At 41.2% G+C, this 21329-nt stretch overlaps 2 protein-coding genes across 2 annotated transcripts; one reads left to right on the forward strand and one right to left on the reverse strand.

Annotated features, from left to right (window-relative positions):
- The first annotated feature begins 1257 nt into the window (after positions 1–1257).
- On the forward strand, positions 1258–6184 carry yrdc (yrdC N(6)-threonylcarbamoyltransferase domain containing). The gene is made up of 6 exons (XM_047599661.1): positions 1258–1509; positions 3005–3200; positions 3834–3948; positions 4052–4171; positions 4263–4393; positions 5379–6184. Exons 1-6 carry the CDS (start codon positions 1338–1340, stop codon positions 5446–5448), a joined length of 804 nt encoding a protein of 267 aa, XP_047455617.1. The 5' UTR covers positions 1258–1337; the 3' UTR covers positions 5449–6184.
- Positions 6185–6882: 698 nt separating this feature from the next.
- On the reverse strand, positions 6883–19427 carry LOC125016901 (glycoprotein endo-alpha-1,2-mannosidase-like protein). The gene is made up of 4 exons (XM_047599660.1): positions 18357–19427; positions 16857–16966; positions 9877–9953; positions 6883–9109 (listed from the first exon to the last, which is right to left on the reverse strand). The coding sequence occupies exons 1-4, from the start codon at positions 18865–18867 to the stop codon at positions 8473–8475; spliced, it is 1335 nt and encodes a 444-aa protein (XP_047455616.1). The 5' UTR covers positions 18868–19427; the 3' UTR covers positions 6883–8472.
- Between the last annotated feature and the right edge of the window lie 1902 nt (positions 19428–21329).

Raw genomic sequence — 21329 nt, forward strand, 5'->3', positions numbered from 1 at the left:
TGCATAAAATAGAAGGTCCACTTCTCATCACTTCCATGTTGGCAATTCCACATCCTGGAGAGATTTCGTCTGCAAAAACAACCATAAATTTGGGAAAACTTACATTGCAAGAAAAGGATGTAAGCAGAGACACTCACCACTAAAATATGGCTCAGGTCCTTGAGGTCATTCAGGACTCTTTGGCACAGAATCATCTTCTCAGACAGGGTCATTAGTCTCTCCTCGATGTGCTCCACTTCCTGTAATAAAACAAAAACAAACCTCTTAGAGTTGTTATTGTACGGACAGTTCACAGCTTAAACTTCAGACTGACCTGTTCAACAGATGAAACCGTCTCATCAGCACCAGGTGTTACTGGATCCTCTGTACCTGTAATAGTTTCACAAACACACTCACTGGTTTAAAAAAAAAAAAAAAAAAATAGTGGTAAGAGAGAAGATGAGTTGGTCCAAGTTGTATCACCCGTGTTCGAGGCCATGGCTGCAGACAGATTCCCTCTGGTGGTCATGAGGTGGAGGCCTTTAGTTATTTATCAGGTGATCACAGGTGACTGACATTTTCTTAATTGTTAAGTGATGAGGACCGTGGCCATCAGCTGACATCAGTGACACCATGAATATATGTCAGTGTCTGCAAAGACTTCTGGGAAATACTTCTCAGTGTGGTTTTAGGAATTTACAAAAATGAAATACATCGTAACTGCTTGTTTGCAATTGGAATTTGTGTGGAAATATGAATAAATAAATGAAAGACAACCAAAATAACTGCAACTGAACAGCAGTATGCTAAATAATAGTAATAATAATAATAATCAAATATAGATTGTTTAAAGTAGGTATGGTTAAATCTCGTGGGATGCCAGTGAAATATAAATAAATAAATAAAAGGAAATACAAAGTAACTGCAATTCTAACATGAAATATTTAACTGCAGTATGCTAAATAATTTCAATGCAAGGTTGTTCTAAATAAAAAAATGAATAAATAAATTATTTCTTTCTTTTAAATATAGACCTTGCTTTGATAATTGAGAACTTGGCATGGTGAAAATAATTCATAAATAAATGACACATTTAAAAACGAAAATAATGAACATGTTAATGTGGTAAGAATCTTAAAGTTATTTTCTTATAAGTTATAAGTCTATAAATTTCAGACATGTCGTACTTTTCATAATTCGCTGGCTCTTTTTCACGCTGCTGCCCTTTTAAGAAAGATGGCGTCATTGTTTGTGGGCGTAACCTATGGGCGTGACCCGGAAGAGTTCCGTCATTTCGTCCGGCGAGAACACGCTGTTCATTTGAGAAATGGTTCATCTGTGGCTGTAGACCCAGTTTTATGAAGTCAGTCCGTGTTATCGCCGTGGAGTTCATTAAATCCAGAGCAGCTTACAGTTCAGCCACAGCTCGTGGCCTCGGAGCAGAGATGTGTAAAGAGCTCAAGACTACTGTACTGCGTTTATCGCCGCCGACCTCCAACGGACCGGCGAGTCTTCAGGAGGGCCAAACAGGTACATGTGTCTTTCATTCACAGCCAAAGTGCACGTGGGTCTCTCTCATAAAGGACTAATACTTATGGGGAAAGGTGAAGACGCATTTCCGTGGACAGTGAGCAACGTGGACATTACAGTGTGTTGCATCAGATTCCTGACGATCTTGTTCTGTTGGTTTGATGTTACACTAGTATTATGGCAGGTAGCAGTTGGCTCTAATGTTTTGCCAGATTTTAACAAACAACGGCCGTGAAGTATTAGAATAACAATAAAAACTAGGTGCTGCTAAGTATTGTTGAGTATTGTTTCACAAAACGGAAGTGTTAGTAGCTTATTTTCATCAGTTACCAAAATGCAGTGAATGAACACAAGAAAAATTTAAATCAAATCGGTATTTGGTGTGATCACCCTTTGCCTTCAAGACAGCATCGGTTCTTTTAGGTCCACTTGGACACAGTTTTTGAAGGAACTCGGCTGGTAGGTTGTTCCAAACATCTTGGAGAACACAAACACACACACACCTGCCTAAAACTTTTGCACTGTACGGTATAAATATTGCAGATACTAGGGACGTGTGATACCACTGTTTTCGCTTTCGATCCTATGCCAGGTAAGGCCAAGGCCAGTATCCCGATATTGATACTTTTAGACGTCTACTCGTGTATATGAAAATGACGACTTTTACAATGAGAATATAATGATGAAGAATTAAACAAGCTGCCGAATATCAGGCGTGTCTTTAATCAGCGCAATTAAAGACATGTTGACATGATCCTCGTGTATACGCCTGTGATGGGCACTGTGATGTATCTTCTTATATACCTGGATATTGCCTCCCTCTCTGGAGGTTTGTCTCATTTCCCTGCGTTCCCTCTCTTTTACGCTTTTTTCTTTTCATAAAACCATGTGAAAGCAGGCTTGGTATCGTTATTTTCATATCATAAATTCTAAAAAAAAAAAAAAAAAAAAACACATGCCTGTATCGTTAGTATCAATATTTCTAGATCGATACGCACATCCTTGGCAGATATTTAGCATCACACAGGACAATATTGGTGTTTACACGCACGCTAGTGTAGTAGTTATAATAGTAGTATATGAAGCTGTAACTGTCTTTCTCTGCCTTCGAAGTCGATGTGCAGTATGAGGAAAAAGAATTTAATTTTGGGGGCAATAAACCAACTAAACCACACATGCTGATTAACTTTAACATTAAAAATATCATCTTTGTAAGTGGGAAAGCTAACAAAATCGATGTTGGAGTCTGTAGATTTTTTTCTCATTTTTTGCAACCACATGGGGATCAGATTTGTTATATTTCCAGCAAGTTTGACTCGCAAGGCTAATGTTTTGACTATTTTAACTGATGTTTTAAGGCAGAAGTAGGCATGCATCGCTTCATCATATTTGGTTGAAGGAATACTGTCCATGTGAACATAGCCACCGAGGCATGATCTGGCATTGCTTGCTTTAGATGCGGTCTCATCGACTCTCCTTGATTTTTGAACTGCAGATGGTGCTGGAATCCTGGCTTGCACGGTGAAGGCTCTGAAGGAGGGTCACATCGTTGGCGTGCCCACAGACACCATCTATGGCCTGGCATGTCTGGCCCAAAACTCTGTAGCTGTCAGAAATACCTACGACATCAAAGGGCGAAACGGACATAAGCCACTGGCCATATGTGTGGGAGAAATTCAGGATATCTATAAGTAAGTGAACAAGGCTGTGCTTTATTTTAACCTGGATCTTGTCAGGAGGAGGGTAGTCTGGTGGATGGTGAACTAGGAACGTTTGGATGCAGATTTTTTAATTAGGATTATTCTTCACTGTTATGCAGTAATTTATCTGTCCTTTAGAAGTGCAGTGATTTCTTTGTAGACCTGCTGTTTTGAGCAAATGTATTACTCATGCATGGAGGCAGAGACACCGTCTCCGACGGGTCACAGTTTCCATTTTGAGTGACAGGTACTCCTGCTGTCAAAGAAACACCTCAGCATTAATGAATTCATTTTCTGTGCAGATATATTTTATATCACCATTCAGCTGAGTCTCGGTTCCCTGTGGCTTGTTAAATGTTTTTGGGCAGACATGGATCATGTATAGATGTTCGGTACCAAACTAGAGCTGCAGTAGACCTTGTTTATTATTCATTAGTGTGACATTTGTATTTGAAATTAGTCATTGCCTCTGTTAAATGTCAGAATGTAGTGAAACGAGTGTTCCAGAGTCCAAATACTGCAAAAAGTGTCACAAAACTAGAATAGTATTTGCTTTATGTATTGTTTGATAATCTGAATCCAGTGATGGACCTCCTCTCATCTTGTTTTCCTCTCTTTTGAAAGATACTGCAAGGTGAAGGTGAAGAAGGAGCTCTTAATGGACCTGCTGCCTGGTCCCGTCACTCTGGTGTTTGAACGTTCTGAAGCACTAAACACGGACCTCAACCCCTTTACTCCGGTCAGTCTTTGTCGTTACCTGGGTGCTACTGAAAATACAACAGCAAATGATGCACTAATAACTATCAGCAAGCTGCCGTTTAACACATCCATGTTCCCTTCAGCTTGTAGGCGTTCGTATCCCAGATCATGCCTTTATGAGAAGCCTCTGCCAGATGTGCGGGGAACCGCTCGCCCTCACCAGTGCCAACATCAGCTCACACACCAGCACAGTAGAAGTTCATGTAAGCTGAGAAGTAACCGAAATATACTGCAGTGGATTCAGTCTGAAATGTGCGTGTCGCCGTCAGTGCTGACTGTGATTTTACTCTGAAGGAGTTTCAGGAGCTCTGGCCTAAACTAGCTGTGGTGGTGGATGGAGGACCGATCGGAGACCAGAGCCGCCTCGGGTCAACAGTGGTCGACCTGTCTGTGCTTGACAAATACCGCATCATCAGACCTGGCTGGTAAGCTCAGTCCATTAGTGGGACGCAATTACTAGCTTATTTTCTTTTAAATAAAGAAGTAACCAAATTAACCTGCTAATAACCCCATAATATTAATGTGTGCATGACATATAGCACTATGTGGTAAAAAGCAAATGGAAACTTAAACAACTGTCAGGCTAAAGGACATGACATTAAGTGTGTTGACTACAAATTAAAGTTGTGGGGACAGTGATGGCTGTGTCCACGACATGACGGTACTCAAAAATGTTTTAAAATAGTAGTAGTAATATTACTAAAATACTTGTGATGATTGCTAAAACATTTTTTCAGTGACAGATCCTTGGTCTCTATGTTTGTGCTAGTAGCTACAAACTAGGAATGCTGTTCCACCTACTTTCAGAAATTGCCCAGGATGAACTGATGGAAAAACAACATTAACTGGTAGTGTCATTCTGTACTTGTACGTGCTTGTCCTCTAAATTGATTATTTCTCAATTCCCAAACATATCCGAGATCCGTCCACAGCCTGCAGGCCGAGCAAGGAATTTCAGACGTCCCTCGGTCTACCAACACATTTCAGTTACTCTTGAAGCAGCCCAACGAACAGCTGAGACATATAATCCCTCCAGAGAATTATGGCTGTACTCTGGGGTCTCCTTACAGCTGGCCCTGCCCCGTTGACCTCCAAAAGAGTGGTACACATGAGGCATCCTCTCGAGACGCCTAAACCACCTCAGCCATTTTTGGCCGTTTAAACTGGTTTCAGACAAAATTGGGTCCAGGCCAGTTCCTTAGAAATTTTCACCTGCACAAAGGCCGTGCCAGTATTATCACAATGGACGAGCCCCCAGCTGTACCTGCTGTGATTAAGAAAATGCTGCACATGCAGATAGAATATTTAAAGCAGTGAGATGACTTGCATGACTTCATCTCCTAACCTCTTGACATATCTCCTGTCAAACCCTCCAGTTTTTACTGAAGATGACTGTATTTCTGGTTTCAGTGCCCTGTCTGCTACGCTTGACGTGCTGGAACGCAAATACGGCCTGTCAGAAGACACAGGGGAACGATGACCTCTTGAACTCTCCACACTCAGAATCACACGCTGAGACGCACAACCAGCTCCGACCCTGCAGGGTACTGAGAAAAACACTTGTCCTTCCTGACAAACAGTAGAACTCAAGAGTAAGCCGAGTCTTAAACCACCAGTCTTGTTCTGGTGGCTGCTTTGAGTTCTGCATCTTCAGATTGACCCGTTTTGTGTTCTATCTTGTTTTGGTGTTATGTACGAGTTAAGAAGTTCTCAGCGCATTATTTAAAAATATAAAAATAGGTCAGCTTTTGATTATTATTTTTTTTAATAATGCAGTATAAATAATGCAATAAAATGGATTGTTTGATGTTGCGTTTTCATCTAAAACTACAGGTGTAGTGGGAACATATTTAATGGCGATAACCTAAAGGCATGGGACTCTGTGACATGCACTGATTATAAATCACATTTTATTTGCGATCAAAGCTGTTTTTATTAAACATCCCATACTTATTTTATGACAGATATGAGTCTTTCACTTAAACGGTGGCAAGCTACATTTACTCTTACTGTTCTATGCTGTAGATGGGGCCACGTTGCCACATAGAAAGTACTGTAATATGTGTAGCTGCTTTAGCACATACATGGTATACAGTTCATCACTTGCATGTCAAACCTGGATTCTTTTTAAATCCTCCGTGCCTTATTTAGTTATGTGAAATGCATTGAAGGTGACCATGGTTCAGATACAATACATTTTTCCTTTTATTCTGAAACACATTTCTGTCTTTATTCATAGTGGTCTGCATTTAATTCAGAACTGATTCGTAATGGAGTGTGAAATCAAGAGTCTGGTCTTAAGTGTTCATAAAGTAGCAGGAGAAACCAATTACAGGTTGCCTTCACATGGAAATCAACCAAGGAGAGACTTTTATTCCGGGAAATTCCCATCTCAGAGTATGTTTTACTTTTAAAAGGCAGCAGAATCTTAATCAGATTCAAATGGAGAGCACCCAGGACGATGGCAGGTTTTTATTCATTATGGCACTCAGTAAAACCTTTATTTTCAGATCCCCAACAAGACTTACTTTCATGAAGAAAACTTTAGGATACTTGGAGAACTTCAAGACCAAGTATAGAGTAATTGTGGTTGTGACTTTCCAAACAAACTCACACTGAACACATTTGTTATCACAGTAGATAAAACTGGCACTGTGTGCATGTTGTATGTATATGATTAAAGCATTTTAAACTGGAAGGTTTTTACTAAAATCCTTGACCCTTTCAGACCGAAATGTCCGTCTGCCCACAAAGAGAAGCTTGCGTATTTGCATTACCGTAATTCCCCGATAGACAAAATCCAAGTTGCGCTTTCTGGAAAAAAGGTAATTTTGACGCACCGCTGCTGTCAACTAGAGGTTGGGGAGCGGCGATCGCGAAGCCCTGGCAAAAGAGAGTTGTTTGGATGGATTTGTTGGTAAAAAAAAAAAAAAAAAAAAAAAAAAAGAAGTTAGTCAAACCCTTGGCAAAACTTCCCAGTGTTCAGCCAGAATATTGAATATTGTCAATAGCGCAAACCACTGAATTACGGTAACTTAATTCACAATCAGCCGCTTAGACGGATGCCAGCGATACGTTGAGACTTTAAAGGGTTAAAGCAATGGTTTGATGAGAAGGACTTTTACTTATTTGCTTTCTTGATATAAGTTATGCTGCCTTCAAATGGAACTCGTGAGCTTTTGCTTACGACGTGGTTTAACATTCGAGTGGAAAGTCATGAAAATGCTGCTGCTAAGCTACTGTTGGCACATAGAAGCCACCGAGGCTAACAGTTTAGCAAACAAACCACCTTAATGTAGGAAATGCAAAGTCATAATGAAAGGATACTGGAGGAGAATGGGGAATACTGACATTTGGATAGTTGGAAGGCGCCATAAAATTCCTCCCTTTCTCTAAAAACATGCTTTTATTGACAAAACAAATCCAAAATATACTTAATAAAATGTACACTTTAATTGGTGTACTATATTGATTATATGGCTGTGTTTTGCCACTTACAGAGTTTCTACATTCTAGGAAGAAACAGAAATGACAAAATATAAATAAAATTATTATTTAAAAAAAATTGAATAAATACTTGTAAACAGGGTCTGAGAATAGCTTAGTGCTGTGAAACTCAATTAGAGTTCATTAGGTTGAATGCACACATTTCACTTCCATATCCACACGTAGTTACTAATTAACATTTGTATTTTACAAAATAAGATTGTAAATCAAGTTATAATTGCTTTAAATTATAGGAGAGAGAAAAAAAAAACTTGCCTAGCCTCACAAGGCTTAAATTATTTTTTAGAAATTTTTTCCTGAATCTCATGACCTCTAGCATGTCACATGTCCAATGAAAAGGGTGGGGGCACACAGGATTTCCTGGTTATGTGATGTCTTTTAGTGATAAAGTAATTGTTGCCACATGGCAACACCATACATAGAGCGTTTTTATCATCCACTTCTGTTTCTTCCACGTCACCAGTCGTAAACACGTTGACCTGTCTGCTTTGTCTGGCACATCACCCTCTCAGACTGGTCCTTCCCAAACTTGAGATATGGTGTGCCAGTAAATTGTCAATTTGGAAAAAGAAGACAAGGTCGCGTTATGATTTCAACGAGCTCTGAGTCTGGACAAAGTGGAAAACAACATTAGGGTCAAATTGTCTTCGGTCAGTACTTCACCAAGTCATCAAAGTGTGAGAGTGTTCTGGTGTTGGAGTGTAGAGAGGGACATGAGGCCTGTAAATGGTGACACGGCGTATTTAGGAGTATGTCACACAGCAGCAGTTTTATAGTAATTTACAGCATCCAAGGAAACAACTCCCCACCAACAATGTGTCTTATTCTTGCAGATGAGCATGTGTACGCATCAGTGTAGAAACTCTGACATGCGGTCATGTTGAAAGGTAAATGCATGTCCTTCAGATCTATATGAGTCAGTCTCTACATTCATTTGTTCTTTCTCCTTCATGTGTACATCCACCATAACCTGCCGTTTCTAGCCAGGTTTCTAGCCTCACATGAGCCACTGCTCCTTCTCTTTATTGAACTGCTCGGCCCAGCGGCGAGTCAGCTCCAGGTAATGATGGGGTCCATGTGGCTGATAGTCCAAATACACGCGGGTCACTGTCTTCTTCGGCACCGCCTTCTCTATCTGAGTCCCTTCGTGCCATTCATTGAAAGACGTTATGGTGACCATCTCTGGGCGCACGTTGAGTGCCGCCTGCAGGGCCGTCTCGTAGTAACGCCCATTCACCCTGTTACGTGTGTTGTGGTTGTTCCACGGCCGGATGCTGGTGTCAATATACCCGGGCCCCACGCTGGGGATGAAAAGGAGGTTGTTCCCGTCACAGAAAGCTTTGATGGCCTTCCAGTTCTGGTGAGAAGAGCCAAAGGAGAAACCGTTGGAGGCAAAGTAAGTGTACATGCCATCAAAGCCACTGGCGAGGATGTCGTGTTTGTGGCGCTCCTCCACAATCAGAGCAATGAAGACGGAGTCGTAGGCTGAGCCGCGCACACTGTGGGACCCAGTGGGAGTCAGAAATTCAGACCAGGACTCTGGTGGAGTCAGGTAGGAGTCGTAGATGTAAAACAGAGGAAGACTCTTCCCTGTGCTGGTAGTAAACTTGTAGAAGGCTCCGTGGTCACCATACCTTTAAAATCAAATCAGAAATATGGTAAATTAGGAACATGCAGGTTAGGACTAAAGCAATTAGCTGTTTGACTAGAGAACTGAGATCTTCAGGATGACGCAGAACAAGGACAAGTGTGCAAGGGTTAAAAATGGAAACCATCTCCTGGGTCTGATGTGACAGAAACAGGAGATCTGTAAAATCCATTTAAAGGGATTGGTCCCTGAAGAGCATTAACGTTGTCAAATATCATCTCAGTGTACTCTGTTTAAATTTGACAATGAGAGATGAGGGTAACATGAGAAAACAAAAGCTCAAGTTAACGTGGACACGGTTTATCCCCTGAAGTACATAAACCAAAATTTCTTTGGAGCAAAAGACTCTTAAACCCCTTGAGCCTTTCCAATCTCAGGCTGTGCAAACAAATAATGTCCAAACCTGCAGATCTGAAGTCCTGGTACACACCAAATATCTTTGAATGGATTACGAGGGGGGAAGAATGAGGTTTGGTATGTTTCTTTTTGTGCATATTATTGGGGCAGGGGGCTTGGACTTTGGGTAATTTGACAAGTGCTTCTTTTGAGGCCAACTTCAGGAGTAAAAGTTATAGAAAAAAGCTTTTACTTCAAACGGTCATTAATAAGTCATGAAACTGGCCTTATGTAATCCGAAATGCACCCTGAAAGTATTTCAGTGTTGTACTACTGTTTCTTCAGCTATGCATGCAATCTTAATGGATTTCTATTTGAGCTGACTCGGTGATGAAGTGCAGCCAGACATGCACCCACCTGTCAATGATGTATTTGATGTTGTCGTGCACGCTCTGGTCATTTCGACCTCTGTATGGCTGGATGTGAAAGGCAACCTGGGAAAACGTGAAGGAAGACACGTCGTTTGTTAGTTTCCGATGATATTACTAAGATCAGTCAAATCTGAAGTTGCCAGGGAGAAAATATCTGTTAAAAGTCAAACAAAACCAGTTCCTTATGCACCATGTTAACTATAATTCAAACTTGTGAACTACAGTCTACGTCATTCTCAGAACATTTCTGTTGCATGGTAGGAGATGGTTGGTCCCCCTCTGGAGGCCAGTTAATGGTGATGTTAAAAATTGCCATTTACAACTGATGAATAAAAAGTAGCAGTGGATCAAGAGACCTGAAGTGACACGTACACAAAAAGTGCTAAACTTGAATATTTTACGGCACAGCCAGAGAATTCAGTAGCTTTGAATTATGCATGATCAAAGTAAAAAGCCTCTTTTTCAACACTGGACACCGGAGGGGAATAATGTGAAGGAAAGGGGCTTTTTAAGACGATGGCAGCATCCAAATAAATGTAACATGGCATCAAGTTAGCTTTACCATGATGCTTTAATCCAAGTGAGGCAGGTTCCTGCTCTATCCATGAGTTTACTGCATTTAGTTCACAGTTGTCTTATAAAAAGAAAATACTAGGAGCAATCAAACTCCCCTAAGGGGCCCGCCAAAGACCTTCTCCAGTACCTTCTCTGCTTTGACGTTGTCAAAATTAAATTTGCAAATATTTTAAGTACATAAGCTTAGCCATGTACCGGCCACCTAGACCAGACCAGACACCCCCACCCCATAGCAATGACACCTTTTGATGGCAGCAGCCATCCCCAGCAGGATGCAGCCTGACACACACACACATAAAAATGGTTTAGGAACGGTTTACTTCACTTAAAACGGAAGGCTATTTTTTACATTTTAATGAACTCTCAAACTATGTGACATGACTTCACGCCAAACTGGGCCAAGAATCTCTGTGTAGGTGTGTGTATGTGTGTTGTCGTTATTCTCTCTTCACATGACGAGTAGTGGTTGGTACAGTTCTACCTTTCTAAAGGTAGAGAGGGGCTCAATAGGCTTATCAGTGGACGTCATTAAACATCCTCACAGCTAGATGGGAGTAGTGGTGGTGTCTAGCTGCTGTAAGATGCAAGCATTAGCTAATGCTAAAGAAATTAGCTAATGAGGGGCCTATGTGGATCAGGTCAACACCTTGTGCTGTTTTTCATGTTTTGTGAGTTGTTCCTAAACCATTTTTTTTTTGTGTGTGTATCAATGTTATTTGCTACTCCTGTCAGTGATTTTAATGTTATGGCTGATGGGTGTATATTCTCATGGGGTTTCTCTGCGAAAAAACGAAGCCTATTGAAGACACTCTGACTTGAAGTGCGAGTGTGCTGATAGATTAAAATGATATCTGAAGCAGGCTTAGCCAGCTGTTTCAAACTGCAGATATGTGTTGATAAACGGCAGGCCGCGACACTAACAGAATCTCTTGTGGCACTAATGGAGCTGGTGAGTGCTTTTATGGGCTGCAAAATGTATATTTTGATGGTGTAAGATGCACTTTGTCTACAAAATGTCAGCTTGCAAAAAAAAAAAAGACAGAAGAAGAAAGGAGCAAATCGTAAATATCTGTAACTCTCTGGACTTCTGGTAGTGGTAGAGTGAGATCAAATATAAGCCCATTGTGAAGCCATGTGAGGCGAGGATGTGAAGCTACATGATTATCACCCTCAGAGGGGAAACAAAACTGTTATGGTCACTGCAGGACACTAGAAAGCTCAGCTCATTTCCCCGACACTTTGCCACATTACTCTCTAGTAATAAAGGAGACAAAGTTGACACATTTTACCACCTCATAAACAGCCTGAGCCTGGAACAACCCGGCATGATTTAAGCTGAGCAGAGCGGAATTTCATGTCATGTCATGCACAAAAAGCACGAAGGGAGGAATGTGAGCCAAAGATAAACGTCTGGACCTTTAAAGTTTGGGATGTCTCTTATGCAAAAGTGTAACTTTCACTCTCTGGTCAGACAGTGGACATCAACAACAACAGAGGTTAATCATGTAAGACTCTATGTGGCCACTCAGCCAGAACATCTAGTGCATCTTGGTACATAAACATATGGCTGATTCCATCAAAGGGCACCCATGGGCTGAATTCCCCCGTGTACATGTAGCTACATGGCCTAGTTACAAGACAGAACTTCTACAGCCCCTCAGGGAGCAGATTGTTCAGAGGCACAAACTGAGTCATGGGACACATGATGCACATTTCCCCTCCGCTTCTCTCCTCCTGCGTCCAGCTTCCGATAATCCCCCTCCCCACTCTGTCCCCAACAGCCCACCCCTAACCCTCCCCTGGGCACAAGAACTATTTCAGCTCCATTTCAAGCTGAGGTCAATCAGAAGCAGCACCCCTGCTGTGGAGGCTCCATGTGATGTGCTCTCCAACTCTGCTGCACACTATACACGAGCGATGTGAGTGGGTGCTGCTGAAATTCAACTTATATAATAAAAAGTACAATACTTTCTTTTACAACATTGACCCCAGAGAGAGAGCAGTGTGTTTTTAGATATGCGGTGTGGGATTGCTAGAAGGATGGAAGCTGGGTTTGTTTTTTGGTGAAATAGCTTTACATACATCATTGATTTATCTTGTGAATGTGCAACATATATGTAAGTCACTGTATGTCTCTTATTTTAAGCTCCACACACACATGCTTTGAGTACATGCAGCTACTTCAGACAGGACTGCATTACTCATTATACAAAATGTTCAGCTTCCCTAGAGACCTAGACCCTCAGAGTTGCAGTGTTAATAATTCATTAGCTCATCGACAGTTGGACAATTTAATCAAACACTATTTATTGTCCACACTGAAATGCCAAATGTCTAATTGTTCCAGCTTCTCAGATTTCTCAGATTTGATGCATGACTTTTACATATACACTGGGTTAATGGGGGAGGTAACCATGCCAGGTAAATATGCCAACAAATCTTAGCAAGGTTGATACCATGTCCTTTAGATAGGAAGAATGGCCAGACTAGTTATGAGGACTAGTAATGTGGAAGCACAAAGTCAAGGAAAGGCAGAGATGCAAGCCAAAGTGCATAATATGTCCTTGTCCTCCAAAGATGTTGTGAAACATCTGAGAATGGTCTTCTGAGGGTGCCCTGTGGTGTCTAGTAACAGGATGTTGTTAGTGGGGGCCTTTGGGTCTTATGGGATGAAGGGAGGAGCCTCTGTGGATCATCCCACAAATACTTGATCAGTTCGGGATCTAGTGAATTTGGAGGCCAGGCCAACACCTTGCTGATTTTCATGTTTTTGAGTTGTTCCTAAACCATTTGTGCGGCATTCAGTGTCATTTCTATGGGGTGGGGGTGTCTGGTCTGGTCTAGGTGGGTGCTACATGTCTAAGTAACATCCACATGAACGTCAGGTCCAAAAGTTTCCCAGCAGGATGCTGATTTGTCACAAGATGGCCATAATGTTATGCCTGATCGATGCGGATAAACTTGTAATGACTTTTTCATATTTTTTTAGTAATACATTTTTGTGAGATTATAAAGTGGACTCTCAAAGGGGCTGATGTTCATTTCTCAAACAAGCCTCTTTGCCACTATAAGCAGATTGCAGTGTGTTTCTTGAATGCTGATCAGATCAATTTTTTTGGCTGGTGCCACTGTTCCTGTGGGACCATCTGTCCTCCTCTTTTGGACTTCCTTACCACCGTCTTTTTCATTCCACACTCAGTTAGAAAAAACAAAAAAAAAAAACAAACAAAGAAATAATTCCTAATCGTTTCCAATCTTGTTAGCACTTTGCTGAAATTATGTAAGAAGAAACTATCCAAGGATAGATATGAAACTGTGCAGACACAGAAGGGGGAGATAATTAGAGACAATGAGAACTGGAAAAGGATCTTGGAAATACTTCCCACAGCCCACTGCTGTACACAGAGATTTCATTGTGAAGGTTTCTGGAGGCTGCTCTGACTGTGACCTTCAGAGTTCTTACATTAAACGAGAGCAGCGCCTTTTTATCTCTGTGAAACGTTGAAATTGATTCTCAGAAAGCACATCACTAACTGATTTTCACGACACACGTTTTTTTTATGAAAATGTCATGCTTGCTGGGTAAATTATGATAAATTTACTCTATTAGCTTCTTTGCTGACAGCGTCATGTGTAAAACCTCATCGGCTCAGCGTTGCATGTCTAATCCCTGCGTTCTTGTCTTGCCCTTGCAGAGACACATTATTTCTTTGCCTCTGGCCGAACAGCGGAACAAACAAATGTGGTATCAAATCAGACAGGCTGGCCCGACAAGCCCACTGCAACTCATCAGAGATGTTTATAGAGACGACAAGGCCAATATGTGTCACACTGCTGCTGGAAAATAAATTAACTTTATCTGCACATCAGGAAACAAACACTGACCTGATAATGGAGAGTGTAACAGTAATGCTTTGTAATTAACCTTGGTGATAACTTCACCAAGTTGCCAATAAGACATGTTTCTTTGTAGGACTGTGACTGATTATTTTTGATGACAAAAAGCAAAACAGTAAATATTTAAAAATTTCAAAAAAAATTTACATGATGTTTTAGATTCATCAAAAAAGCTTTCAAATACACAGATGAGCCACAACAATGAAACAAACTTTAAGTGGTGTAGTTTTAAAGATTATGATAAACTGGAACAGGAACACCTATATTTATGTCAACAAATTATAACATGCAGATACACTGATTTGGCATAACAGTATGACCAATATCCTAATATTGTGGAGGTCTCCCTTGTGTCTCCAAAACAGTTGTGACTCATCAGAATAGACATGGACCTTCTGAGGGTGTCCTGTGGTGTCTGGAAACACAATGTAGTGGATCAAGTCACATATAGTTGATCAGTTTGGGATCTAGTGAATTTGGAGGCCAGATCAACACCTTTTGCTGTTCTTCATGATTTTTCAGTTGTTCCTAAACTGTTTTTGTGTGTGTGTCTGTGTCAGGCTGCATTCTGCTGGGGATGGCTGCTGCTGCCATCAAGGAGTGTCATTTCTATGGGGTGGGGGTGTCTGGTCTGGTCTATGTGGGTGGTACATGTCTAAGTAACATCCACATGAATACCAGGTCCAAAATTTTCCCAGGAGAACATTGAATTATCACAAGATGATCAATGTTATTTACTTCTCCTGTCAGTGGTTTTAATGTTTTAGCTGATATAAAACATTAAAACCACCAATAGTTAAAGCTTTAAAGATCATAAACATTTAATACCTTACAATATAGCTAATGCTTTTATCGGGTTACGGCCCTGCTGGCATGCCACCTGGTTGATTTTTCTTTACTTAAACATGCTGTTGGTACATTATTAATAGCACCTGCTTTTACATGACATTTCACGTAAAGCATGGCGCTCAAGTAGCTTTTGTTCTCCACATAAGGACTAGTGAATATAATGTGCCTGTCTAAGAAACATCTTAGGAGGCAAAGCCGAATAAATTAATCTGATCACTCTGCTCTATATAATTAAATATACATTCATAATATCGACTTGGTATCACTTTCTTCCTCATTACTCTCTCTCTCTCTCTCTCTCTCTCTCTCTCTCTCTCTCTCTCTCTTTGTGTGTGTGTGTGTGTATTTCAACATCTGACTCAATTATATTGAATTACAAGAAAGGTTTCCCCTTAAAACTTTAATAAGCCTTCAATGACAGAGACAGCAGGCAGAAGGACTGACATGGGCGGCAGCTATTTCCTCCATCATGCCATTTTCCGACCTATTTGGCAATTGGTCATGTGGTTTTGCCCCCCTCCCACACCTCTCCACTGCTGATGTGCCCCAGAGTTCATTCATGACTGATACGGCAGCAGCAGCTCATTGACCCGTTTTGTTCTGTAATGCTGGAGATGTCACGGCAGATGCAAACATCTGGAGTCCAGTCCCTGAGTAGCAGAGACAGTTTTAGAGTAGGCAGCACTCTTGGTCTTACTTTCAAGTGACAAAACGAATTATTCAGACAGCCCACTGTCTGTGTCTGTTACCGCTTTTTGTGTATCATAGTCACCACTATGGCATGAGAGTCAATGCGCACATTTCAAGATGATGCAAAGTATCACACAATGGAGTACCTCAAGGTTCTATGCTTGGCCCTTGGCCTTTTAGTACTAAATGTAGAAAACGCATTACAAAAAATATATGTTCTTTTACAGATACATTAATGCAGTCTACCTTTATTATCGATAATCTCAAATATAGAAAATATGTGGACACATGACATTGTTACAGCTCATTTGCTGGTTGTACTTAAAGAATCAGAACAGCCTCCCTGCACATTGGACTAACACACTGCTGCTTTGCTTTCAAAAATTGGTTGGACATCTCTGTCCATTTGTTATGGCGCAAGTGTTTATTTTTTTTCAAGCAGGACAAATGACATGCATGTCTCTGGTGCAATTACTATGATCACTATCAAGCGAAAAGACGTGCATTATAGCTGCTGTCTGACTGAACTGGGTCTTTTTCTGCTCCAGCCATTTGAAGCTGTCCTACAAATAAAGATGAATGAAACCTATATTTCAGCAATGAAATGCTTTAATTATGAATCGTCATGTTTCTCTTGCCTGAGTATTATCATGCGTTTGTAGTATTGTTTAAAGGTTGAATAAATATAAAGTGGAAAAATATTTAGGCTTGATCTACATTCACTACAAAACCTTTATCTGTGTTACTTATGGAAAACCTCATGGATGTGGAATTAAAACAGATAAATAATAGACAATTGAAAATTCAACACTGATGTAAATATTGGTGTAAAAACTGAAGTGAATGTCATGTCTTGGGAGAGGGTTAATTAACTGCTGTTCTTAAGCCTTGGTCTCAGCTAGATTTTAATAGTTTCACACATACATGTAGAGAAAATGTGCTGATGCATTCTACCTTGAGGTTGTGTCTATATGCAGCATCCAGTACAGCTGGTACCAAATCCTCGGCAGGTTCCCCGTTGTCATCGGCCAGGCCGGGAGGATACCAGGACAGGACCAGTACTCCTAGGGGCACATAGACACTCGTGAACATTTTCATCCTTCCTGGAGATCCTACGTGTCCTATTATGCATTACTGAAACAAGGCAGGGATTTTATGCTTATTGTTAGAAATGCGAACAATCCTTTCATTAATCAGTAAGGTTTTTGCACCGTTGTGGTGATCCATTGGGGTAATTACTTATTTTACAGCAGTCTGTCAGCTTTGTGTAGCAAGACACCATAATAAGCAAAATGTGACTCTATAGGGGTTTAGCTGTTTTTTTCATATAATACTTGTAGTCATTCTTCTTTTTGGGGTGTGTGTGTTCCAATGTTCTGTTTTTCTTTACAGACATCCATTTTTACCTCATTGTGATCTCTCAGCACTTCTCTGGTACATATGAGGTATTTTTTATTTTTTACCTACATGCATCCCTGCTCTTTCCTTCATCTGATTGATGAACATGCACTTGCCAACTTAAGACTATTTATTATGTCCCGTTTTGTGGCAATCTTTCAGCACAGTTTGAGTGTGTGACAGCTCATGAATTCCACTAGAGAACTGAGTGTTCATACACTGGTGCTGGTGGAAAAAACAGCTTCATATCAGCCAGTGGCACCAGAGAGGAACTGGCACATTGGACATGCACTCAGAACTAATTAATCGACTTACTGTGGAGCTTTGGGGTCTATTAGACGACAGTACCCAACTATGTAACCATATTAAAGGTATGGCCACTACTACTCATTTTATTTATGGGCCACTGAGAAGTGGCAGGAAATCAGTCATAGAGTCAAGTGGAACTCTTTAGCGTTTGGCTGGCTGTGCTGTCTAATTAAATGGATTGTTTTAACTAAGCACTCTGAGCCGGCCCTCCCGTAATCCATCTGTTAAGGTGATGAGGTTTCAGAGGGTTGGATCGTCTGCTCATCCTTCTGGAAGGTGTACAATAACCGAGTGAGCCGCAGGGCATACACATCAAGGCCTATCAAGTGTTGTCTGCTGATGGCTGACACCGAGCTGTTACTTGACACCATGCTACAGACTCTAGCTGTCTCTTAAGAAAGCCACGACTACAACATAATAATTTATGAGGCTAATGATATATGATAATGTGTCTTAATTTAATACTTTACTTCTAGCTGATTTGTTGTGTCAAGCCAAGAATCAACTTAACCTTTGATATGTACACTTCTTCTAATAACCAGGGCTTTAAAAGTCCTGGAAGAAGTGAAGAGATCCAGAGACTATGTGAGCGTCTAGGGAGCTGTCCACTCGGTGTGTGGTGCTGAAAGGAGGCAGCTCTTAGAAGCCAGAATGCCGTGCAGCTGCTGAGCATGAAACCCAACACTCAGCTCTTTTTATGTCTCTGTCCGAGAAATTCACGGCGTTCGCTGCATGTCTGAACTCTACCTGCTGCGGATGCTCCGATCTGTTCCATGTGGGACTCTAATACGTCCGGATCCCGTGAGCTGTACGGATTGAGTTCGGGGTAGAAGCTGGAGCCGATGTCCTCTGGGGGCATGTGTCTCCCTCTCGGGTAGCTGGATGCGATCTTGGGGTCCCAGTGTGGAACTAGGATGTGGTCCCAGTGAATGTATTTGCCGTCCAGATGCGGGTTGCCGTACCAAGTGTAGTAAAAAATGTGAACATCGTAAAATATGGTCCCCTCGGGACCGGAATTAGACATCTTTGCCTTAGGGTTGCTGCCATCCGGGTGGACTTGACCCGGGGACGCGGTCGCATCACGGGACACAGAGCGCCGGTCCATTTTCCCTCCTATCATCGGCAGGAGCTCCAAGCCAGGAGCCAGGTCCGAGAAGCCGTCGCTGGGCTTCAGTGTCCTCAGTCCCATCATGGTCCCAAAGATGAATAGAGTGAAAAGAAAGAGAGCCACACAAACCTTCCTCCGTAGTCTTGCCATGGTTGCCTGCAGACAGCAGTAATTCTGTCCTGTTTCTGCGCCAGACTGAGTTCACTTCGTGGTTCCTTCAACTCTCCAAAGTGTCCCGCATGACATCTAAATACCTGACATCCCTCTGATATACCAGCCTACATGGTTGCAATCCGGTCTAAGCAGAGTACCTGACACAGTTGACTGCGGGGTTTGCAACTTTCTTCTGCAGCCTCATATTTCGCATCCTGCTGAGCCATGAACTGTGCAACGAAAACTCTCCCCTGCCTCTGTCACAGACGGTGCGAAGAAATGTAGTAACAGCTATCCATCTAGATTTCGTTTCTTTAAACTGTCATGCCTCAGGACCCTTCGTTCACTAATCTCCAAGCTCTCTGAGCCCCTTCTCCCACTCCGGGAGCTACTCTGTCTACCTGACACCCAAGAGACGAACCGTTGTCTGAATGCAAGAGCGATGCTCCCCGGTGGTGGAGTGGAGTCAGGAGGGGCTGTTAAGCCTCTGTGGTTGGCTGGTTTCTCCATCACAATGTCCGTTTAGGATGCCCGATAGGCGGGACCTGTCTCGTCACCGTTTATTCTCTGCGTGGCAGTAGACCTCACTAGACACAAATAAGTTCGATAAGTTTAAAAGCAAAATGAAAGTCCCTGCTCTGAGACGGGAGACGGGACTCATGACTGATTTCTTCGTGTCAGACATGCTATGAGTTCTCATCATTTCTAAAGTTGAAACTTAAGTTAAGAGTTGCACTGACATCTAGTGGTGACTTCATGGCGTACACGCACCTTCACAGATGTCACAGACTGTCGGGAATTATGACACTTAGTGTGCTGAATACTTACGCACAACAGTTCACTTCTTCTTCTTCTTCTTCTTCTTCTTCTTCTTCTTCTTCTTCTTCTTCTTCTTCTTCTTCATTTATTATTATTATTGTTATTGTTATTGTTATTGTTATTGTTATTGTTATTATCTCATCTCATCTTCTATCACCGCTTATCCTCATTTGGGTCGCGGGGAGAACATGCAAACTCCACCCAGAAAAGCCCGAGCCGAACTTGAATCTGGAGCTACGCAGTGATAAAAACAGAGCCACTGTATCTCCATTATTATCATTATTATTATTATTATTATTATTGTTGTTGTTGTTGCTTGTAAGTCATAGTCATAATCAGTCCTATTTAGATATGACGCATAACTTTAAATAAAATGTACGAGTTTATGAAGGTTTATTGGAAATTATTATATTGCCAAAGGGGCCTCCTCTTATTTACTCTCTGACAAAGTATAAACAGCGTCACAGTGTCACAGTGTCATAGTGCATAAACTGACTGATGGGCTAATAATGCGCCTCCTGTCGCCAGAAGTTGTCTTTGCAATGTCTTAGTTTGTTGGCTTGAATCCAGGCTTGCGGTCCATGAGCCTTGGCTTCCGGCCAAGATATTAGACAGCACTTGGGATGCACTGACCTCTGCTTTGGAAATGATCGGACTTGCTGACTCCTCCTTATATTGTTTTCTTTGTCTACTAAGCAGAATCAGTCTGAACGCAACCAATGTATCTGATGTTTACATACACACTAACTTTTCAGGTATTTATCCACCGAATTTTACAGCGCCGTAAAGGCTCCTGGCAGCCGCAGGCAAGGGACTCATAAAGAGTTTTATGGTGTTAATATTCAGCTTTAGAGGTGTAGTATTGACTTTAAATGTAAATAAACTAATGCTCGTGAGCACTGTGTATTTTGAAACTGCGCCAAAAAAAATAAAAAAAAAAATAATCAATTTAATATCTGCCTAATAAAATGTAGGTTTAGAGAACTCGCGGCTGTGGAAGTAATAATATAAAATTACGCTCAAGGTGTTCTTTATAAAAACACTATCATTTTTAATTTCCATCATTTAAACGCTGTCATCTCTGTAGTAAAGGGTCCACAAGAGGTCGTTGTGGAAGTTGCGGTAAAGTCAGCGCCGCTGTTTCCTCTGAAACATCCATCACGCCTTACAGAGGCGGGGTTGAATTTTCAAAGTAGAGAAAATAGCAACCATTTAAACTCCTCTGTTGCTCTTAACTAAAAAATGTTATTCACTCAAAAGTGAATTTCTAATATAAATCTCATCTTGTCCATATTTGTTGATACAGAATACAAACGAAATGCAATTTTAAATGTGTTGCTCGTGATAAATAAATGCAAAATAAATTCAGAACGATGATATGCCTCTGTGGCAGTGAAAATAATTCTTATTTATTCTTATGGGTAATAATTATAATGATCTATAAATAAATTCGATTAATTAAGCAACAAACTCCTTTTCTTTCTTTTTTCGTTTTTAGAGTCTTTTTTGGGGCTTGGTTAAACGATTACTATCCTGTCTTTAATGCATCCATCATTCCACAAGGACGCGGGAACATCTTAACATGATGTGATCAATCACTATCGATCCATGAATTTGTTTGAGCAGCTCGGGCCGTTTCC

Source organism: Mugil cephalus, chromosome 11 (assembly GCF_022458985.1).
Source record: "Mugil cephalus isolate CIBA_MC_2020 chromosome 11, CIBA_Mcephalus_1.1, whole genome shotgun sequence".
Classification (NCBI taxonomy): Eukaryota; Metazoa; Chordata; class Actinopteri; order Mugiliformes; family Mugilidae; genus Mugil; species Mugil cephalus.